The following is an 18,852-nucleotide window of genomic DNA, read 5'->3' as shown; positions in this document are numbered from 1 at the left end:
TAATCACTACAAGAGTTATTTGATTAAGTCTGTCATTAGAAAATTAATCAAACCCGACGCCATACCTACTGCTGTATTTTTATATTAATCAGGTCAAGAGACTTGGCAATAAAGGACTCTCCTTGCACCACTCTATAGAGGATTTTAGCATCTTTCAGCTCATTGTTTCGGTTTTACAGCCCACACTCTCACTGCTCTCATCAGGCAGCTGTTTTAAGCAAAGGAACAAAGCTCTTATAAAGTCAAGGTACACGATCTTCCCAGCACAAAACAGCAAACAGGCAATGTTAGTGAACAACTAATGTGGCATTAAGCAGCTAAAGTCAGTAAAAGGTTGGTGGATGGAGACCAAAACAGAGCTGAAAGGGAAGATGTATCAGCTCTATATGCTGTTATAGTGTATGTTGGGCTTGTTGTGTTTGTTCTGTTGCCCCCAAGTGGCCAAAAATCAATGAACACAGCTTTAATAATCCGTTCTTTTATCAAATAAAAACATCAAACATTTGCAAGATGCGGCTTCTGCAATGGGAGTATTTGCAACTTGTATCTGCTGCATGTGAAATCACTTCAAACTAATTCCAGATGTGTCTTCAAACCGGACAAAATGAGCAGCTGCACACTGATGCCTTGAGTTCTGTGCACTTATAATTGTCTTTTTTGCTTGGTATGTTAGAAACTAGATAATCAATTGATCGGTTAACTGTCAGATTACTTGGGAAGGGTAATTTAGCGGCGGTCAATCAGGTTTCAAGACAGTGTAAACAGTGGGGTGATTTCTTGGGCTCACCAGGCATCACAGTTTGTTTATCCAAACAAAAACAAAGCTCAGATAGAAAGTCAGTCAGTCTGGCTACATTCTTGTGTGTGTGTGTGTGTTAGGAAAGACAGGAGTGACAGATGAGGGTTTCACCCAGCATGGATAAGACCTGAAGATGCTTCCTTCCTAAGATACTTTGCAAACTTTGGTAACGGCAACAGAATCCCCATAAATTGACGAGGTGAGGAACGATGGAAAACTGAAGAAGAGAAAGGCAAATTGGATTTTTTTCTTGTTGGCAAAATGTCTGTTAAGGTAAATCAACCGTTTGTCCCATTTAGTTTCAGCTCTAGTAGGTTGAGTGAAAAACTACATTAAGTTATAATCATTATCACATGTTTACCTGCCTGGTGGCTGGCAACGGGTCTAGGAAAAGCACTTTACAGCTTAAGTGTAGAATGAGATCAATCAAACGTACACCAACTATAAACTGAAATCATATTTGAAATGCTGCGCTGGGTCACACCTGGCCTCGCTAATGCTTTCACTTCTATTTCTCTTGTGAAGCCCAGAAGGGGGGTCGTGTGTCTATTTGTTTTTTCGTTGCAATGTGGAAAAATTTTACTGTGCGGGGGGCCAGCTGCACCGCTCCCAGAGAAAACACATGGCGCGGAAACACATTTTGTATTTGTAGCCATTTCGCCCCAAAAGCACTGCATGTCTGCAGGGGTCTCCGCTGGTGGTGTCCAATATCAAACACCCAATCTGTGCATATCTCATCTCCGCGTCCAGATATTTGACTTGACTTGGGATGAATGAGATTCACTTTCTAGAACAACAATCAAACCGTGGATTTGCTCTTGGCTTCTTGGCTTTGAAAGCAGCTGGGAAGGAGACCAAAGCGTGGTTATTTATATTTTAAAGTGCACTGCCATTGTGTTTTCTTAGATGTACAACATTGAGGACAAATTGCAGGTGAAAGGAAGTGTCCCAAGCTTCATGGGTGTTCCCAACTGATTTCTACACCAGTGAAATACATGCAGCCCAGTGAGAGAGTTCTCATATGATTAGGATATGTGCAGCAAGAGCAGAAAATCTCCAGCAGTAATATCCTAGTTCATTAAACCAGTGAGGTACTGCCAGAAGTGAGAGAGGGAGTTAACAGTGTGCTGTGTGTGCACCAGCTGCAAGAAATGATCCATTAACAAACTCAGCAGACATGCATATCTAATTCTGCTCCAACAAACATCTCAACAAAACTGCACAAACTCCCTGTCAAGTCACGGTTCTGCAGCAGTGCCTCATGATTAGAAAAGCAGACTTCACTTACACTTTGTGCCGCTTGAGTCCATCGCCCCGGTGATGCTGTCCATGTGAGAGTTGTTGAAAGTTCAGTGCGGGCCCATATGAGTGACTGAGCGTGTGAAGGCGTGTGCAGGGCAGAGGGAGAGCTACTGCTGCTGACAGATACTGCTCATGCGATACAGGATCCGCAGGTCGGGGACTTGTGGCAGGCTCCTTCTCTGCTGGGTCCTAAAGTCAGCAGGCTTTAGGACGTGTTCCTGAAGTTGAATAGGTTTGACAAGTTGCAAGTGTGCTGAAAGGGTGACACCATTTTTACATTAGTAGTGCAAGTGGCTCAGGAAGGGCAGACAGCATAGCCTGTCAAATGCAACAAAATACACTTGTTGCCTCCAATAAAGAATCAGTAAATTAACATGTAATTATGTTAAAGTTGTATTAAAGATGATATGTATCTACCAGGCAGCAATCTGGGGCTGAAAAACATCAGCAGTGAATGCACCAAAAAGAGGGAAGTGCCAAAAATCTTCTTGAATGGCAACATGAGGCAAAAGTGAATAATCTTCCACAGAGCCCAACGCTCCCCCAACTAAATTATATTGCTTAAAGTTAAGCAATATAATTTAGGACCTCAGTGATCGCTAGCTGTCTACCTAGATATCACATGGACACACCATCTGTACTCAGGATCCACCTCTTGGCTCGTTTTTGAATAAAATGTGATTAAGCCTTGTTTGCCGGTTCTCTTAGCAGACACCGCCTTGTAGCCAACAGCTAGTCACTAGCGGGCGTAAGGTCTGGTTGCCCAGGTAACCTTGTACATTTCTTACCCCGAATGTTTCCTAATGAAACTAGCAAAACGTAAACTGACATTACAGACGCCAAGAACTATCTCTTATTCCATTCACCTCGCTCTCTTTGAAAAGTCAACGAGAACGCAGCTCCATGTGCTCAACTCTCCCAGCCTCAAATCACAAGGTGAATTTGGTGAGAGGAACCAAAGACATGTCTTGCGGTAAACTTTTGGTCGCCTCAAAGTTGACTTCAGTTCGACTTTCTACCTGCCTGCTTTGCTTTGCTTTGCTTAGCCAAAGGTTTATTTGCCTATCATTTCGATGATTCACTTAAGTTTCCGTGGTCTCTTGACGCCGCATTGAGTCACATGCCTCTGACTGAGGGCACTACCAAGATGGCGGAAGCCGCAGACGCAACGCTAAGCATCAAAACCTATGGATGACGTCAACAATGGTTCGTTCATCTTTATATGCAGTCAATGGTTTGTACCTGACCATGTCATTTAAAAAAAAAAATATATATTTCATAGTGAGAAAAAGGTAACTAATTCCCCTAGTTTCTAGCCTTCATGCTAAGCTAATAACTTCTTGTGCTAGCTAGCTACATGACATGGAATCAGCTGAATGAGTAAATGAATAAAAGGGAGGCCGGTGTTCATTTGAAGTTTAATTTTAGTGACAAAATCAAATATAACAGTATTCAAAGGAAGTAAAGTCTTCAACAACCCTGGATCTTTGTCAGTGTGTTAAATACCTTGCAGAGCATGTCTTTGTGAGTGAATATAATCTCTGTAGCTACAAAATTATTGGATTATCATTCTAAAACAATATAAATAATAGTGTATGCAAACGCGTGGATGACTACAACCCTCACCCGAAAACATTTAGTCATCGTTCTATTGCAATGAGAAGGAAATGTGGAGCAGGCGGACAGGATTAGCGCTTCCTTCATCTTCATTAAATCTACTGGATTGCACATTCTTTTAGGTTACCGCACGGCTGCAAAGAGAACTGCATCCTTCGGTACACCTTTAGCCATTTCGCCGGCATTACGTGGAAGTGATCTGCTAAAATGTGTTTTTGCATTCTCACTTTGGTTTTCAGTTTCACACAAATCGATGGAACAACCGGAAAAGGTTTTGTCCCCCTCAGATGGTTTGTTTCTGTCTATGTCAGTTAGTGTAAACTAGGAGGGACACCGTCTTCCGTGTGAAAGAGCTAAAAAAAAAAGCAACAACAGGGAAAGAAAATGCATCCTCAAACCAAATCGAAGTGATGCTGCAGGCCCACACTCACTCCTCTCGTCTAATCATTCGCTCCGATAAAGTGTCATAAACGATATACTGTATCTACATTCTACTCATTCAGATTGCTGGTGCCGCACAGTCATAACTAAGAGAGCGTAACAAATAAGGCAAAGCCAAAAATTCTCCTCATTATGTTCTAGTCCTGCAGCTCTGGACACTCTCACGTGGCCTTACAGGGGCACAGGCATGTCTTAAGAAAACCACAACACTACTGTATGACAGTCTCTATTGCTTACACTCCACTCCCGCACACAGCTGCACCGGCAACCGTGGAACAGTTTATCAGTCCGTCTGTGCATAAAGTCTCTGCGGCCTTCCTGCCGCATCCCAGAAGTCCACTCTGGCGTGACCAGAATTTGGTTTGTCATGCGAGGAGGTCTGGAAAGAGATCTCGGGCATGGCAGTGTAACTGAGAAGAAGCGACTCCAACCTTCTGCATCTCCCACAGTCAGTCTCCGGCTCTGTCGTGGCAGTGTTCAACACAGGTCCGCGTGCTGCTAAAACAGTCGGGCCTGTTTCTTTAGCTCGTTCCTCTTCCACAGGGCCAGACGGTCGAAGTCTTCCACGGTCATACCGAACACTTGGACAAACTCTTCTGGGGACAGGTGGCGCTGAGAACACACGGGATTCAAATAACTCATATTAGAAGAACCACTTACATTCATCTACTATTCATTTGCAGTGACATCCCATTAGTCTAAGTACACTATATATTACACATACTTGCATCAGAGCATACATCTCTGTTTCTGCTCTAACTGGACCACAGACAACCTTCTCCATGTCACATTCATAACTTACTTCCAGTCTGGCTCTGTCTACATCTTTGGGCAGCCTGTTGCGCCCTCTGGTGGTGACAATGAGTGACTCATATGGGTAAATCTGAAGGGACGGAGAGGCAACCATGCTTAGACAAAATCACCAGGATTAATCAACATATGGAATGAATTATTTGAAAAGCGGTTATGTTAGGACCTTACCTTGTATTCTGCTGTGAGAGAAGACCAAGACAATCGGGTCAGTACAATAGATTAAACTATAAAAACATTGAATTAATTTCTCCAATCTAATAAAGGGCAAGTGATTGAATTTCATATTAAATTACCTCTGCTTCCCCAGTTGACCTCGCTGCCAGTGTCGTACTGGTACTGGTAGCAATCTGCACTCTGAGGCTGCAGGTGCAGAGAAGGACAATGAAATTAACTAAAGCAGTAAGCTTTAGGAATCACAGGCTAACAACACAGGAGGAATGTGAAAAGAGGTGAAAGACATAAGAAATGATATATGATACATAGTAAAAGATAACTATGTTCACTGCCGTCTCACCCTCTGGATGCCGTTGCGTCCATATCCTGGTAGTGAAGCCGACTTACAAACAAAATCTGAAATACAGAAAACAGCAACAAATCTGCTTTAAATGCTCAGTGATTTTAATGCGCTCTCTCTGGCACATTAAAATGAAACAGAAGTGGCAGATCAGTGCCAGAAGATGGCGCTCATGACTAAGCAATAAAATTCTACAAAGTTCCAGATGTGAGCACATGATACTGGGGGCTTGGTTAATTTAAGGTCACCGAACACAAAGACATCATTTACGATTACAAACCAGCCTTTACTAAAATAAATAAATAAATAAATAAACTAATAATAGTTTAAATAAAACAGCAACACAAGTAGGAATTTAAAAAAAAAACTCACCACTATCGGTGCTGTACTGAGATCGAGGAGCTGTCAAATAAAAAGGGCACAGAATTAAATGACATGTTTAGGCTACACAGAATCTACATGACATTCCTCAAAGAATATTCAGTAAAAACCGCTGTAGAGATTCGACCGCCATCTGTCTAGTTAGAGGCTTGTTTAGTCTGGTGCTCGTGCAGCCATGAGAGGAACACAAAAACATCAAAGGAGCAACAAGGCAGAAAGAGGCCATGCAAGACTCAGGGAAGATGGGGTAGGAAAAAAAATAAATAAATAAAAAAACATACACACCAGCGCTAAAAACTGCATGCTTTACTATGTAATCATACAGCAGGGCTTGCGTGGTTACAGCGCTTTGTGGCTTTGTTGCCAGCCCATTCAGCTGTGCCCCCTCCCATTTGAGGAACGGCTCTAATGAGAGATCTTACTGCTCATAAATAAAACAGGATATGGGACACCAGCTGTGAGAGCGAGAGGGTGAGAATGATAAACAGATAGATGGATGGATAGATCGAGATTCAGATGAGTAGAGTATAGAGAGCGGGCTAGAAGCTTTAATAAGCATGCAAGGTAAATGGGGTTGTAGCTTGAGAGTACCAATACGCATGCATGAACGGTGAACCTTGGTCCTTACAAACAGAGACAACTCATGTAGCTTCAAGTCTGACTTTTTTTTTACACTTTTGTCTCCTTTGTGCACATCTGGTTGAACAATTTTTTCAAATGTTCAAATGTTCAGAATCAGCGTGATCAGATATCTGTCCGCAACAATGGCAGGCCACATCTGCTGCGGCTTCTGCTGCTGCTGCTGCTGCTGCTGCTGGCCTACCACAGGTTTGGCAGCAGCTGTTCAGCTCACTCATCATCTTTCCATCTCAATAAACCGCCCAGCCCGCAGCAGCCATGACCTTCTGCGACCTGCATCCACAACCTGACTGCCCTCGCCTCAAACCCCAGCGACAGCAGATATTGAGGCTCATAAAAAGGGTTGTGGCATCATATATGATGGCACCGGGAAGGACATGGCTGCTTAGCAATGCGGATCGGAGGTGCGGGCCTTCGTGAACTTGCAGAAAGGACAAAAGAGGGAGGCAGGTAGGGGGGCAGGGTGGATCCTTACAGCCGTTGATGGTGTTGTTGTACGCCGTGGTGCCGTAGCCCGTAGTGTTCAGTGTTTCCTTGCTCCCGCTACGAGAATTCCTCGCACTGCCCCAGGGGTCGTTGTCATAGGAACCCGATCTGGCTTTCATCTCCTCCTTTAGGATCATCCTCCCAATGCCACTCCCAATCTGAGAGGAACGAGGCCGGGGCAAAAGGAGAAGGGGGGAGAAAAATGGAAATGGAGACGTTAGGGAAAACGGATATTTCAATGTACAGCTAAGACGGTAAAGGAAGATATTTTCGGTGGCGTACCATTAAAAAGTACATTATTTATGGGTATGTTTGAGGAGGGGGCTCACTTCAGTCTGATGATGATGAAGAAAGCGAGACAGAAAATAATGAAGCTCTTACTCTTTGAAGACTGTGACTCCAACTCTCTTCATCTCCTCCCGTCGAGAAGCGTCTTCTCGGCGCCCGATAGGCTGAGAGAGGAAAGAGATAAAAGAGATTCCCTTATAGAGTTCCAAGAGGAACACAGTAACAGAGCAAGAGAGTGAATAAATATGACAACACGATTACAAAATGAACTGCACTCCTGTGTCTGCATTTGGTTCAGTGAAAATAAACTTGCTGCTCGCTACAAGGGAGAAGACAGTGTTTCCTACCCTTGGGGGAGCTGGTGTAGGGGTAGTAGTCAGACTCTGACTGGGCGTATGGCTCTGGAGAGTAGGTGGACAGTCTGGAGGACCTGAGGATGTCCTCACTGGTCCTGCTTTTGGTGGCTGCTTCCAAGTGATTGTCTGTGAAAGGAATAGTTTGACATGTTGGAATACACTTTATATACATCGAGTTTCTTGCAGGTAGTTGGATGAGAAATCAGGAGCGGTGTAAGTAAACCTTATTAGTACATTTCAGCCAGGAAGTCAGCCTGAACTTTCCCCGCCCACAAAATGTTTTGTCCGGGTCAATCAAATGGGCATGAATCTGAGCGCTGTGTGAGATGACTGTGTTTACAACAAAATGGCTCTGATTGGACTATCCAGCTGCATGCAGAGGTTATTATTTTCTCTGCATCGGTTGAAAGACGCCCCATAATGAAATACCACGGTAGGTTCACTTTAATTTTACGCTACTTTCTACTTTGACTCGCCTTCATTTCAGAGGGAAATACTGAACTTAAGATATTTTATAGGTGTTTTATAGCAGATTGGGACTCATCAGTGAATTGTGAATGAATTGAAACATTTATAATAACGATCCAGTAGTGGAACATGTTACACGGACAGGAGCCATTTCAGTGTGTAATGAATACAAAATACTTTAGGTGCAATTTGCAGACAAAAACATACTTTTATGGAAGTATGGTTTGCAATACAGGACTTTTACTTTTAAGTGAGTTGTTAATATTTCAGTTGTTTCACTTCTTGAACGACCGGAAATTAGAAAGCATTCCAATTTCTGTTGGTTCAGTGTGAAACTGGAGTCATTAGACGGTTAGCTTAGCTTAGCATAAAGACCAGAAACCTTGCCTCAGTTTATTTTACGGATAGACCCAACAAGTTATTATGTATGAAGCTAAACTGCCTTCTTGTCTCAGCTTCATATCGTCTGTCTCATCTAACTTCCACGAACATAATTATATCTTGTTGATTTCTTCCATAAAAAAACTGAGTGTAAAAGCTAACATGTTCTTCCTCGAGGACAGACAACATGCTAGCTAGCGAGCTTTAGAGGCGTCTGTGGATCTTGCTGTTTCTACTTGCTTCTAGTCTTTTAGCTAAGCCAGCTGTCTCCTGGCTTCATATCGAACACACACGTGCTTCATAAGATTGGTATTGACCTTCTCGTCTTGCTCTCAGTGAGAAAGTAAATTGCCAAATCACAGCGCGAGAGAGAAAGAGAGAGGGAGAGAGAGAGAGAGAGAGTGCATTTATGCCACCAATTCATCCTCATCATATCCTGTCAGAGGAGATCAATATCTCAGGCCAACAGTGGGAAAATAACATTAAAGTGAGTTCAGTTACTGCTCAGCCTAAGGCACGCAGTCATTCCATGAGCGGAGCGAGGCAATGATATTGATGCCACTAAAGCACAGTCAATGGAAGTCAATGGGGGTGACATGCGGTGTAATGTCGCATAGATCGCTCCTCACTCTGTTAGCCATTTACCATGCCAGCCCCGATCCATGAGCCATTGAATTCCTTTGTGCATGTTGCATGACACCGATGCCAGACATTCGCATCACTTTCAACTCAACCGAGAGCCACACACACTTTGCTTTCAGTCACATAAAAATCTGACAGCAGATAGATATTTCTCTTAGAGGACGTATGGCCGTACGTATTGAGACACTTGCACACACACACACAGAGACACACACAGGAGTATGATATATCTATCTACCACTAGTGAGTGAAACAGCGAGACGAGGGAGATACTTACAGTGGCAAGGTCACCGGGTAAAGTGGAGCAGAAGGTGGAGGGAAGTGAATAAAAGTGATAGGATGCAATAAAAAAGAGGCGAAAGAAAAGGGAAACATTATTGGAGCATCCCAGAAGGAGGCGTGAGAATGTAAGAGCTTTGCTACCCATACAGATCACAGGGACAAAGCCAAATGGAAGAAGACGGGGCTTTTAGGTTCAGACGCTCATCCGTACAGGTAGCAAACGTGTCAACTGATTAGTACATAACTGGCCTCCGATGCAGAAATGTGTCTGCTGTGGCTTTTGATTTGCAATAAACTGTGTTTTAGTGCTGAAACAAGAGAAAATGATGATCAATAGCTCTTTAGGAAGATGTAACGCGCAAGGAGGATCAATGTGGCTGATGTAGAGTTAAACGTCAGTATTCTAACAAGGCAAGCTGAAAGCCTGTGGAACTCATTTACAGCATCTGCTGATATGTCCATTAAACTTCTACGTAAAAAAAGAAAGGAACATCATGGCCAGTGATGTAGTAATTTTACAGACGGGTGAAAGTGTCTACACACTGTCCATTAAGTAACCCACACATATACAAGTAGCACAGAGGAGCATGCAGGACGACAACAAGAGATAAACTATCCTCGATCAGAAGCGTCTTGTGACTCTCAGCTGAACAGGCCTTTTGAGAGCGGCTCTTATTCTTATGCTCGTTTGTCCTCAAGCACGACATCCAGATGGCTGAAGCGCGTGTAAGTTTAATGACTTGTAAAAAGAAAAGAAGGGGAAAAATAGCATCTTGTGTTAACCGTGTCGCCGCGCGGTCGTTTGGCCGGATAACAACTTCAATACACGCAATTAAGAAATCGGCCTTCCTCTCTCACATAGTCCATCTGCTTTCTATAATTAGAACAGTGTCTGTCTTTAGGTTCTGTACAGTACAGTAACATCTACTTGAACCAGAGCCCTGACCAGCTAAAGTAGACTACACAGAAAAATATAGATTCCTATCATAACACTGCTTTGTTCCACTGCACTGCTCTATTCTCTTGAATTGTGCGTCCTCAGAGTCCAATGCACTCAACACTCGTCACGCCTGAGCAGCCCTCACTTCATTCAGCGGCCCGTTCCAGCCCTATTTGCCAGCGAGAACCTGCCGGGATCTGCACGCAGAAACCAGGCGCACACATATGCTTGTGGGGCGTACAATTAAATATTTCTCTTTTACATTTAGCGGCTAATGCAATAAGTCACACTGATCCTTTTACTCAAGCTGTGCAAGTCTATCTGCTTTGTGCTTTTCCTAGCACGGCGTCAGTCCTTTCCATCATTTATTTCGCTTCGGTTTCAGCGATAACCGGGGTATTAATACTAATCGATGCAAAATCACGAGGGGCGGCTAAGAACATCAATAAGTCAGCATAAGAAACAAAAACATCTACATCAAGTATCAAACACAGCATGACTAAACTGACAGGAGGACAGGCAGGCTAAGGCGGGGCTAACTGCACTGTACCCGTTCTCCTATAGATGGGAGGCTTCCTGTAGATGTTGGGGTCCCCTGTGGCTGAGGAGAGAAAGAGGAGATGAAGAGGTGAAACATGGAGGAGCAAAGTAGGGGAGGATGTGATGTTGCTGTTGGCGCGATGGGGCGGCGGGAGGAGGAAGAGATGGCTGTAAAGGAAGGCGCAGCGTGAGGGGAAGAATATGCCAGAGCAATTATGTGCTGTATAAAAATACGACTAAGTCACATTTTCACACGTTCTCTTACCCGACTTAAAAATGACCTTTCTGAATGATTTGCATTAGTTAGTAATGGCTGATGAAGTCTCCTCTGTGAAGCGAAGAGTCTAGAGTGAGTAGTGCAGCGAGGAGATGAGGAGTCCTACCTGGCACATGAAAATGTCTAGGGGGCTGGTTTGTGGTGGGCGTGCTTGACCGCCCGTCTTGACCGTAATAAGGTGAACTCCTGCCACTCTCAGAGCCTGCAGCCAGCCGCAGCCAATCACAGCAAAGGAAAGGTGAGCGTGGAGGAACAACACGTGCAGATGAAAAGGTTTCTTCAAATCGCAAAGTAACTTTTCCACTTGTGTAATGACAAAGGCTATTGACCTGACAAAGGGTTATAGTGTCACTGCACATGTGTAAGAGTTGAATGAAATGACAGCCGAGGAGCAACTCCAGCACACGAGACAAACAACTATGTTGATAGCCATTTCTACCCTAATGCAATGAATCTATATGTGACATCTGACATCATATCAGGACTCATTTGTTCTAAGTGTAATATTAGCAATGGCAAAAAAAGGTCATGATAGGTGATATGATTTCGACTAAAGGAACAGTTTGATTGTTTGGGAATAATACAATTGGTACTCTTGGAAATAAATACGAGGCTTCTACTATTACTAGAAGTTGCAATGAAAACCTGAAGTCTCCACTGACAGGTATATACTGTAGAGCTATTTGTTTCCATACTTTACACTGAGCTAAGCCACTCAGTTGCTGGCAGATTGTCACAATAGCATCAATGTTGGCAAGAAAACAAATAGGTGTATATATTACCTAAAGCTCTTATTGAGCCTTGGCTCAGGGACCCATAAGTGTTTAAACATTAAAGACTTAAGTTGTTTTACCCAGTGGATAAGCCCTAAACACTGAGGTCACAAGCAGGCGACTGGAATTAAACGGCACCTGTCTTACCGGGGTAGCCGTAGTGCTGTGGAGATCGGGGCATGATGGGCGACATGCCCTGACGACTATACGTCGGCGAGTCGATATAGCCTGGGCTGGAGCACCGCCTCTGCTTTATGTCCAGGCTGTCATAGTCCTAAGAGACAACGGAGACAAGTTTAACCAGAAGGAGAGAGCAGGAGGAGGCAAATAGCTCAGTGACAGGTCAGAATGGCAACAGTTCACTTGTTTGAACACGTCCCAAACGTGGAAGCTGTTTATATTTGAAGCAGGAATGCTCACCTGAGAATAGGGAGAAAGTGTCCCGAGTGACTGCAGAATTGGCGGAGACAGAAAATTAAGCATTTAGACAAAAAATATTGATGCTCAGTTTACAAATAATTATTTCAAAGTCAGTTTAAGGAATAGTTGGACATTTTGCTTTCTTAGGTGAGAACATAACACTTACGTCTGTTTAAAGCTCATAGTCACTTTTTATTTGCATTTTGTTTGATCTGTAACCAAACCAAACTATAAGAAGATTAAGTTGGGTGTTTTTATGGAGCATTATTTTTTGGTTGGGCTTGCAATTGAGAAAATTTGGAAGATTTCATGGACAAAAATTTGGACAGTTCTCCATGTTTCCGGTCTTTGGGCTGAAATAAACCAGTCACCTGCAGGCTCTGTCTTCACAATGAGCACTTCCATCTAAATGTGGAGAAGAAAGTAATGTCCAGCTATTCCTATAGGTATGGTTTAATAACATATTTGTCAGAATTTGTTTCTTTGTTTTGTTCTTGCCAGATTTTATGGAAAAACAGTCGCAATTTAAAAAGTACTTCTATGAACAGACAGTAAAGAGAAAAGAAGAGTAATCTTATGCACTCTCAAAAAACATTCTCCATCTAAATTTCCAATGTATCCAATCTCTTTTTACCAAATAGTCAAAACCAATTCAAATATATTCCTGAATAGTTTTCTTTTCAAGCAATATAGAGGTCTAATGAAGACCCACACTTTCCTTCCTTCTGAAAAGAGACCTCGGATAAGAACAATGCTGCGTTTGGCCGGGAGTGTGTGGCAGTAGTACCTCCCCATAGCTGTAAGTGTCTAGCCTTTCATCAGAGGTGTATCTGTGGTACGGCTGGTATGAGGAGGATATGAGGTCTGGCTGCTGGACCTCGTATATGGCCTTGACCTTTGGCAGGGCAGCTAGGTCCTTATAATCTAGGATCTCATTCTCCACTGTGGCCTGGAGAGAGGACACACACACACGCACACACCCACCAAGGACAGAGACAATAGCCACAAGAGCCAACATCAACCACGTGGACAACACACAGCAACAAAGTCAAATGGAAACTCCACCAGTGATAGCGAGCGGGTCATGCAACGGTGAGACAAGTGGGGGCGCGGCAGGAGCTGATGAAGCGCGCGCAGATGTGTACATGCAACCCGACAGCAGTGTAAGCTGTTGACCTTCAGGAGATCAGCATGTGTGAGAGGAAAAAGCAGAGGAAGCAAAGGCATAGAGAGAGAGAGAGTAGTGGAGACAGTATGGACGACAAGCGTGCTTACGCTGCATTTCTCCCTCATCCATCACCTTAAACAGAAAGGTCATTGATTATGAGACGAGAGCAGAGTAGGACAGAGAGCTGAGCGGATAGCAGTGACTCCTGCTTGCATGCAGACAACCGCTGACATGCTAATGCCGCCGTCATACAGCAACACTCAGCAGACTGCCAAGCAGCAGGATTCATCCTGGATTTGAAATGGAACTGGTCTACAGTAGATCTGCAGGGCACAACCAGTCACAACCTTTTCAAACAACTGGACGAGTTTGGGCCCGGAAATGGCACGAGGTGAAAAGAGACACGCTGCTGGATTTGCTAAAAATGTTACTTTTCAGCACTTATTTGGGGTGTTTTTTTGGTCCCGGATGACTGGAAATAGACATCACAGATACAACACGTCAGTGCATGTGTTAATCTTGATTTGCTGATGAGAAAGAAATGAGTAAGACATTGCTGTGTTGGCTTAATTTCTTGCTGTAACAGTTGATTATTATGTAACAACAAGAAACATGCCTCTTTTCAACATCTTGCCGCACCATTAATAAACAGGACACAGACAAGTGAACAGGCCAAGGGAGTGAGCAGCCTCTCGCACTGGTGCTTAACCTTTCAAGCCTACGGGTAGTGCTTGTGTTTCTGTTGCAGCAAATGTGCCTTTGAGGGTAAGGTTCAGTGGCAGTGGCGGCCAAAGGTGACTAAAAGTCGCAGACTCATGGATTACTTACACATATAACTCTACTGGGAGAGCCTATGGAGGAGCCAGGCGGAGAGATGGAGGTCTCTGACAGGCGTCTGTGCTGTGAGATACAGTCAAGCAAAGGAGGTAGCACACGGTGAGGATTTATTTTTTTATTATTCTTTTTTTGTGAACATTTACATTTCAAACTCTAACTCACCCTGAGCCTCCTCTCCGCCCTCGCCGCCTGCTTGCATAATGGGTGCCACACCTCACATCCTGAGGAGCAAGAGAAAAGAGGGACATGCCATGCATTTGTCTACAGTGACATATGTGTGTTGTCGGAGCGTGGATGTGGATGTGGCTGCGACGGGCTTCACCTGTCAGGTACATTTCCTCTCCCTCTTTGAACATCATGTTGCAGCGGGCGCACCGAGCGCAGGCCGGGTGGTACTGTTTCCCTCCTGCCTGTGAGGAGGAGTGGAGAGAAAAGAAGAGAAGAGAAGAGAAGAGGAGGTGTGACTGAACATAAAGTATCACCACAAAGATTTTCACACGCCGAGGGGCTAATCTAGAAATTGCGCCCCCGCCTTGAGGAGGTCGGCGTCTCTGTGTGGTTTTTACCTCGTGACCACCAGCGGCCTCATAAAGTATTAAGACATTATTGGATGACCTGTGGCGGTTTCATCACATGCTAGCCACCACCCATTCTCCCCCAAGCCGCAATTAGAGCGAAGATCCCCGCGGGTCAGTCACATGAGGAAAAAAGTGTGTGTGTGTGTGATACAGAAAGAAAGAAGGCGGCCATGTACGCGAAGGACACAAGATTGTGAAGCATGTCCTTGGACATCTGGAGCACCCACAGGGAGCACATCCAAACACGCGGCGCAGGTGAAACGGGCACATAAAACGATGCAGTTCACGGTCCTGATGTTTCTCCCACGTGTCTCTGCGGTGAGGGCGGCCGAGGTGTGGCCCTGTCCTGTCACCTCTGCCTTCACTGACACGCCATTAGAGAGAAGTTCTATTTATGGAAGCAACTGCTGACAAGGAGATCTGAACTGTGTCGAGTGAACACACCCAGCATGCATGTTTTAGAGCGTGTGCTCGGGTGTTATATCATTTTATGCTGCGCTGACTTTTCCTGCTCCCCAAAAAAACCACACAGATGCTTTTATGTGATCTGCAAGCAATCTTTGAGCTCTCCCCAAGAGCTGCCTTCTGCATGGTTCTTAATTCTATCTGCGCTGCATCTTAGCCGATACCCGCGCTCCCTACTGTAGCTGCTCAGGTTACTATGAAAGGAAAGCCAGGAGAGGACGCAGCATTTCCGCCTCCTGCTTTCCGAGCAGCAGAGCGTTTACCGTCTGTGGCCGTACGGTATCAGTTCAGCGCCTGCTGTTGCCGTCTCTAACGAGGCCCCCCATTCTCTCCGGTGGCATTAACAGGGCTGCAAAATTTATTGCGTAACTGAAACGTGAAGTGAAACTCAAGAAAGGAAGGCTTTTTACGAGCTTCTGTCTACAACTTCCTCCCTTTATTTCCTCCCTTCTCCGTCTTCTGTAAAACTGCTCATTAAACTAACAACCTTTGGCTCTGGAAAGTTGGGACTGAAGAGGCACCCTGTGGAACGAGGACTAATCACTGACACGGATGTGGACACAGGCCGATTAGCCTCAGTTTTTGACACAGGATAGAGGAGAAATAATTCAGTATCAGGCCAAGATGAGCCTCATGTGATTTTCTCATCTTTAACAGACTGTATTCTTCAGGTCTAGGTATTAACTCATCTACATTGGGCTTCCCGTGAGTCAGATCAGTTGCGTGCTGCATCATAAAGAGGTGCATCATTATGTCATCGAAAACTGACAGGAATAAAGGGTGAATGCATGCAAGCACATGCAGGTTCACAGAGCGAGCGAGACAGACACGGAGGGAGAAGAAGGAGAGAGAGAGAGACTTGCGTATAAAGGCTGACATGTCCCCATGTCTATAAATAGCCCAGAGAGGCTGACAGTCAGGAACAAAGCACTTTACACCAACCATTCTGACAAGCACAGGAGCACGGGGACAACAGCGCACCGCGCGTGTGTGTGTGTTTGTGTGCATGTCTGACAAAGTTTTACTTGGACTGTTCCCTTTCCACAGGTCCCAAAAGGCGAGAGACGCACTCCAGGGACCCCTCCCTAAACATTTAATTAGCCTTTGCACTTCATCACTTTCATTATTTTGAACCCCAGTCCCTTCATCGTTTTCCCCTGCACTTCTTTCTTAATCTTTTTCTGTCCGCGTCCTTCTCCGCTGTCGCTCTCGCATCACTGTTGACTCCCATCTCCTGTGCAAATGTGCATTTTTATCAGCGCAGAATCTGCTCTCTCTGTCTTTTATCTTTACTTTTTACCCTCTGATCTTTAGATAACCCTCCTTTCCTCTCCACTTGTTACACAATGCTAGGATTCAGTCTTTTTTCTCCTCCCATAAGCGCAGGTAGGCCTGTGTTTTGCCCGACATCGAGATGAAGCTGTGAAAAAGTGAATAAGCTCTGATGTTGGATCAGGCTGAGACAGTACAGCTGAATTTGTTTTGGTTTGATAAAGCAGAACTTTCTTTTATCGCCCCTCGATCTTAAGTCGCTCGCTCCCTAAAGCACGTAGCGGCTTAAACAGAGATGAGGATATAAACCGGCCGTTCAGTTCCGATAATGCCGATTACACTCAGTTACAACAGCCGACTCCCAAACCGGAGTCCTGTGTTTCTGCGGATCTGCGCAGCTACATCTTTGCCGGAGTCATTTCATGTCGAAATCTGGTCTCGCTCTCACCTCCAGGACCCTTCCACTGATGTATCTGCTGCAGGTCTCGCATTTCACCCCGTACTGGGCGTGGTAATCTGCCTCACAGTACGGCACTCCATCCCTGCAACAGAGCAAATATAAAAGAAGCCGCTGTAGTGTGTCAAATGCACCGTTCACCTCATCTGGCAAGCACAGTATGCTTCATCAAAAACAAACTATGTCTGCTTTTTCTGAGTCAGACATGTTGCTTCACTTAATGTTTTTTTTTGTTTGTTTTTTTCCACTCACTTGCTGATGTACTCCCCGGTGAGGACCATGCTGCAGGTCCGACATCTGAAGCAGCTGACGTGCCACTGTTTCTCCAGTGCCAGGAGGGATTGACCCTGCTTGATTTCGGCTCCACATCCGGCACAGTCTGGAGCAAGAGAAAAGAGGACAACGAAAGAGACGGGAGGATGGAGTGATGGAAACAGAGCGGGGATTGTACATCTTTAAACACTTAATGTGAACTGAAGTGTAGTTGTCTACTTCATAACACAGCCACCTCCTCAATAAAAAGCTGCACTGATGTGGGACAGTGTGGATTTATAAGGCCTCTAAACTGTAAGCAGTGTTAAATGTGAATTTAATGCGGGCAGGACGCAGACATCACTAAATAGCCACGGGGCAAAAACAGCTGAATAAGATCTCTCACATGAGACGTGGATGAATCTCCGTCTCTTTTCCTTACACACAAAAACACAGAGCACACACACCGTGTCTACAAGCATTCTGTACATTCTGTATTCTGTTTCCCTCAGCCCAGTGGGAGTTATTGAACACCGCGAAACTGAGCAAAAGAAAAAGAAACAGAGAACCGAGGCTACAAATGATGCATGGCCGCAGAGTGTTTTGAAAAGCCGGAAAAAACAGGGTCACCGCTCCATTTGTTTCCGTTTGGAAGATATTTGGCTTAGCTTAACCTTTTCTGACCCGGTCTACTGCCCCGGAGAGGAGCACGCAAGCAACCACCAGGGACCACTCCACTCTGCCTTGTCAGCCAAGACAAACTGTGTTTTTCAGTAGAAAACTGCAGTGTATTGAGTCGTGCTTCTGCAGAGCAAATAAATCTTAACTGTCATTTGGTGGTGATAGTGCTGAGTGTTAGGGGCCGGGATCTCAACGCCACAGTATCGCCACCCCGTCTGTCAAACGCGGTGGCGCTTTCGCTAAGGCTTGGGAGCAGACACGCTGGCATTTATTGATGATTTTACGGCAGACACGTACACCTACTTAAAATAACAACAGCCGCTGTCATGGGCGCTATCGTTTTGTGCAATGACTGTACTTTAGAGGGGTTGTTCTTTGATTAGCGACACATAAAAACTATTTTACAGCCTTTATTTTATTGAGTGCATAGAGTGGAGAGGTGCCCAGCAAATGCAAGGAGAGAGTGATGAGGATGGCATGTGGAAAAAAGCCAACAGACCGGAGATGTTGCGTTTTTGTGGAGCCCATTGGTCACTGTGATGTCCCCGATAGAAACTTTATATTTTGATGTTGAAAGAGAGGTATTGTTATTTTCCTATGCATTACATTTGGACAGAGACTTACTAAGTCATAATTCAAGGATTAGATCATAAAACTGTGTTTAAGCTGGTTAATAAATAAGCAAACCTCAACAATTAGCACGTCCCTCTGGGGCTACTTTAATACCTGGCATTTGCATTTTCCCCTTAAATAATCATTTTGTACTTGGCAAATGTATATCCG

At 44.6% G+C, this 18,852-nt stretch overlaps 1 protein-coding gene across 1 annotated transcript in view; it reads right to left on the bottom strand.

The window, feature by feature from the left end:
* Window positions 1-3,416: 3,416 nt before the first annotated feature.
* ablim3 (actin binding LIM protein family, member 3) overlaps window positions 3,417-18,852 on the bottom strand; it is a 31,789-nt gene continuing 16,353 nt past the window's right edge. Inside the window, exons 4-22 of the mRNA XM_084550128.1 lie at window positions 17,389-17,515; window positions 17,128-17,221; window positions 14,687-14,774; window positions 14,527-14,585; window positions 14,356-14,427; window positions 13,147-13,308; window positions 12,360-12,389; window positions 12,087-12,213; window positions 11,273-11,368; window positions 10,900-10,950; window positions 7,628-7,762; window positions 7,374-7,444; window positions 6,982-7,150; window positions 5,859-5,888; window positions 5,487-5,542; window positions 5,266-5,332; window positions 5,141-5,151; window positions 4,962-5,042; window positions 3,417-4,771 (exon numbers count right to left, since the gene is read on the bottom strand). Of these exons, the coding sequence (XP_084406254.1) occupies window positions 4,658-4,771; window positions 4,962-5,042; window positions 5,141-5,151; window positions 5,266-5,332; window positions 5,487-5,542; window positions 5,859-5,888; window positions 6,982-7,150; window positions 7,374-7,444; window positions 7,628-7,762; window positions 10,900-10,950; window positions 11,273-11,368; window positions 12,087-12,213; window positions 12,360-12,389; window positions 13,147-13,308; window positions 14,356-14,427; window positions 14,527-14,585; window positions 14,687-14,774; window positions 17,128-17,221; window positions 17,389-17,515 (1,640 nt within the window). The 3' untranslated portion in view covers window positions 3,417-4,657. The remainder of the gene's footprint in view (window positions 4,772-4,961; window positions 5,043-5,140; window positions 5,152-5,265; window positions 5,333-5,486; window positions 5,543-5,858; window positions 5,889-6,981; window positions 7,151-7,373; window positions 7,445-7,627; window positions 7,763-10,899; window positions 10,951-11,272; window positions 11,369-12,086; window positions 12,214-12,359; window positions 12,390-13,146; window positions 13,309-14,355; window positions 14,428-14,526; window positions 14,586-14,686; window positions 14,775-17,127; window positions 17,222-17,388; window positions 17,516-18,852) is intronic.

This window comes from Chelon labrosus, assembly GCF_963514085.1.
Source record: "Chelon labrosus genome assembly, chromosome: 8".
In the NCBI taxonomy this organism is placed as follows: domain Eukaryota; kingdom Metazoa; phylum Chordata; class Actinopteri; order Mugiliformes; family Mugilidae; genus Chelon; species Chelon labrosus.
The sequence above is the reverse complement of the archived record's forward strand: the minus strand, read 5'-3'. Positions and strand labels throughout refer to the sequence as shown.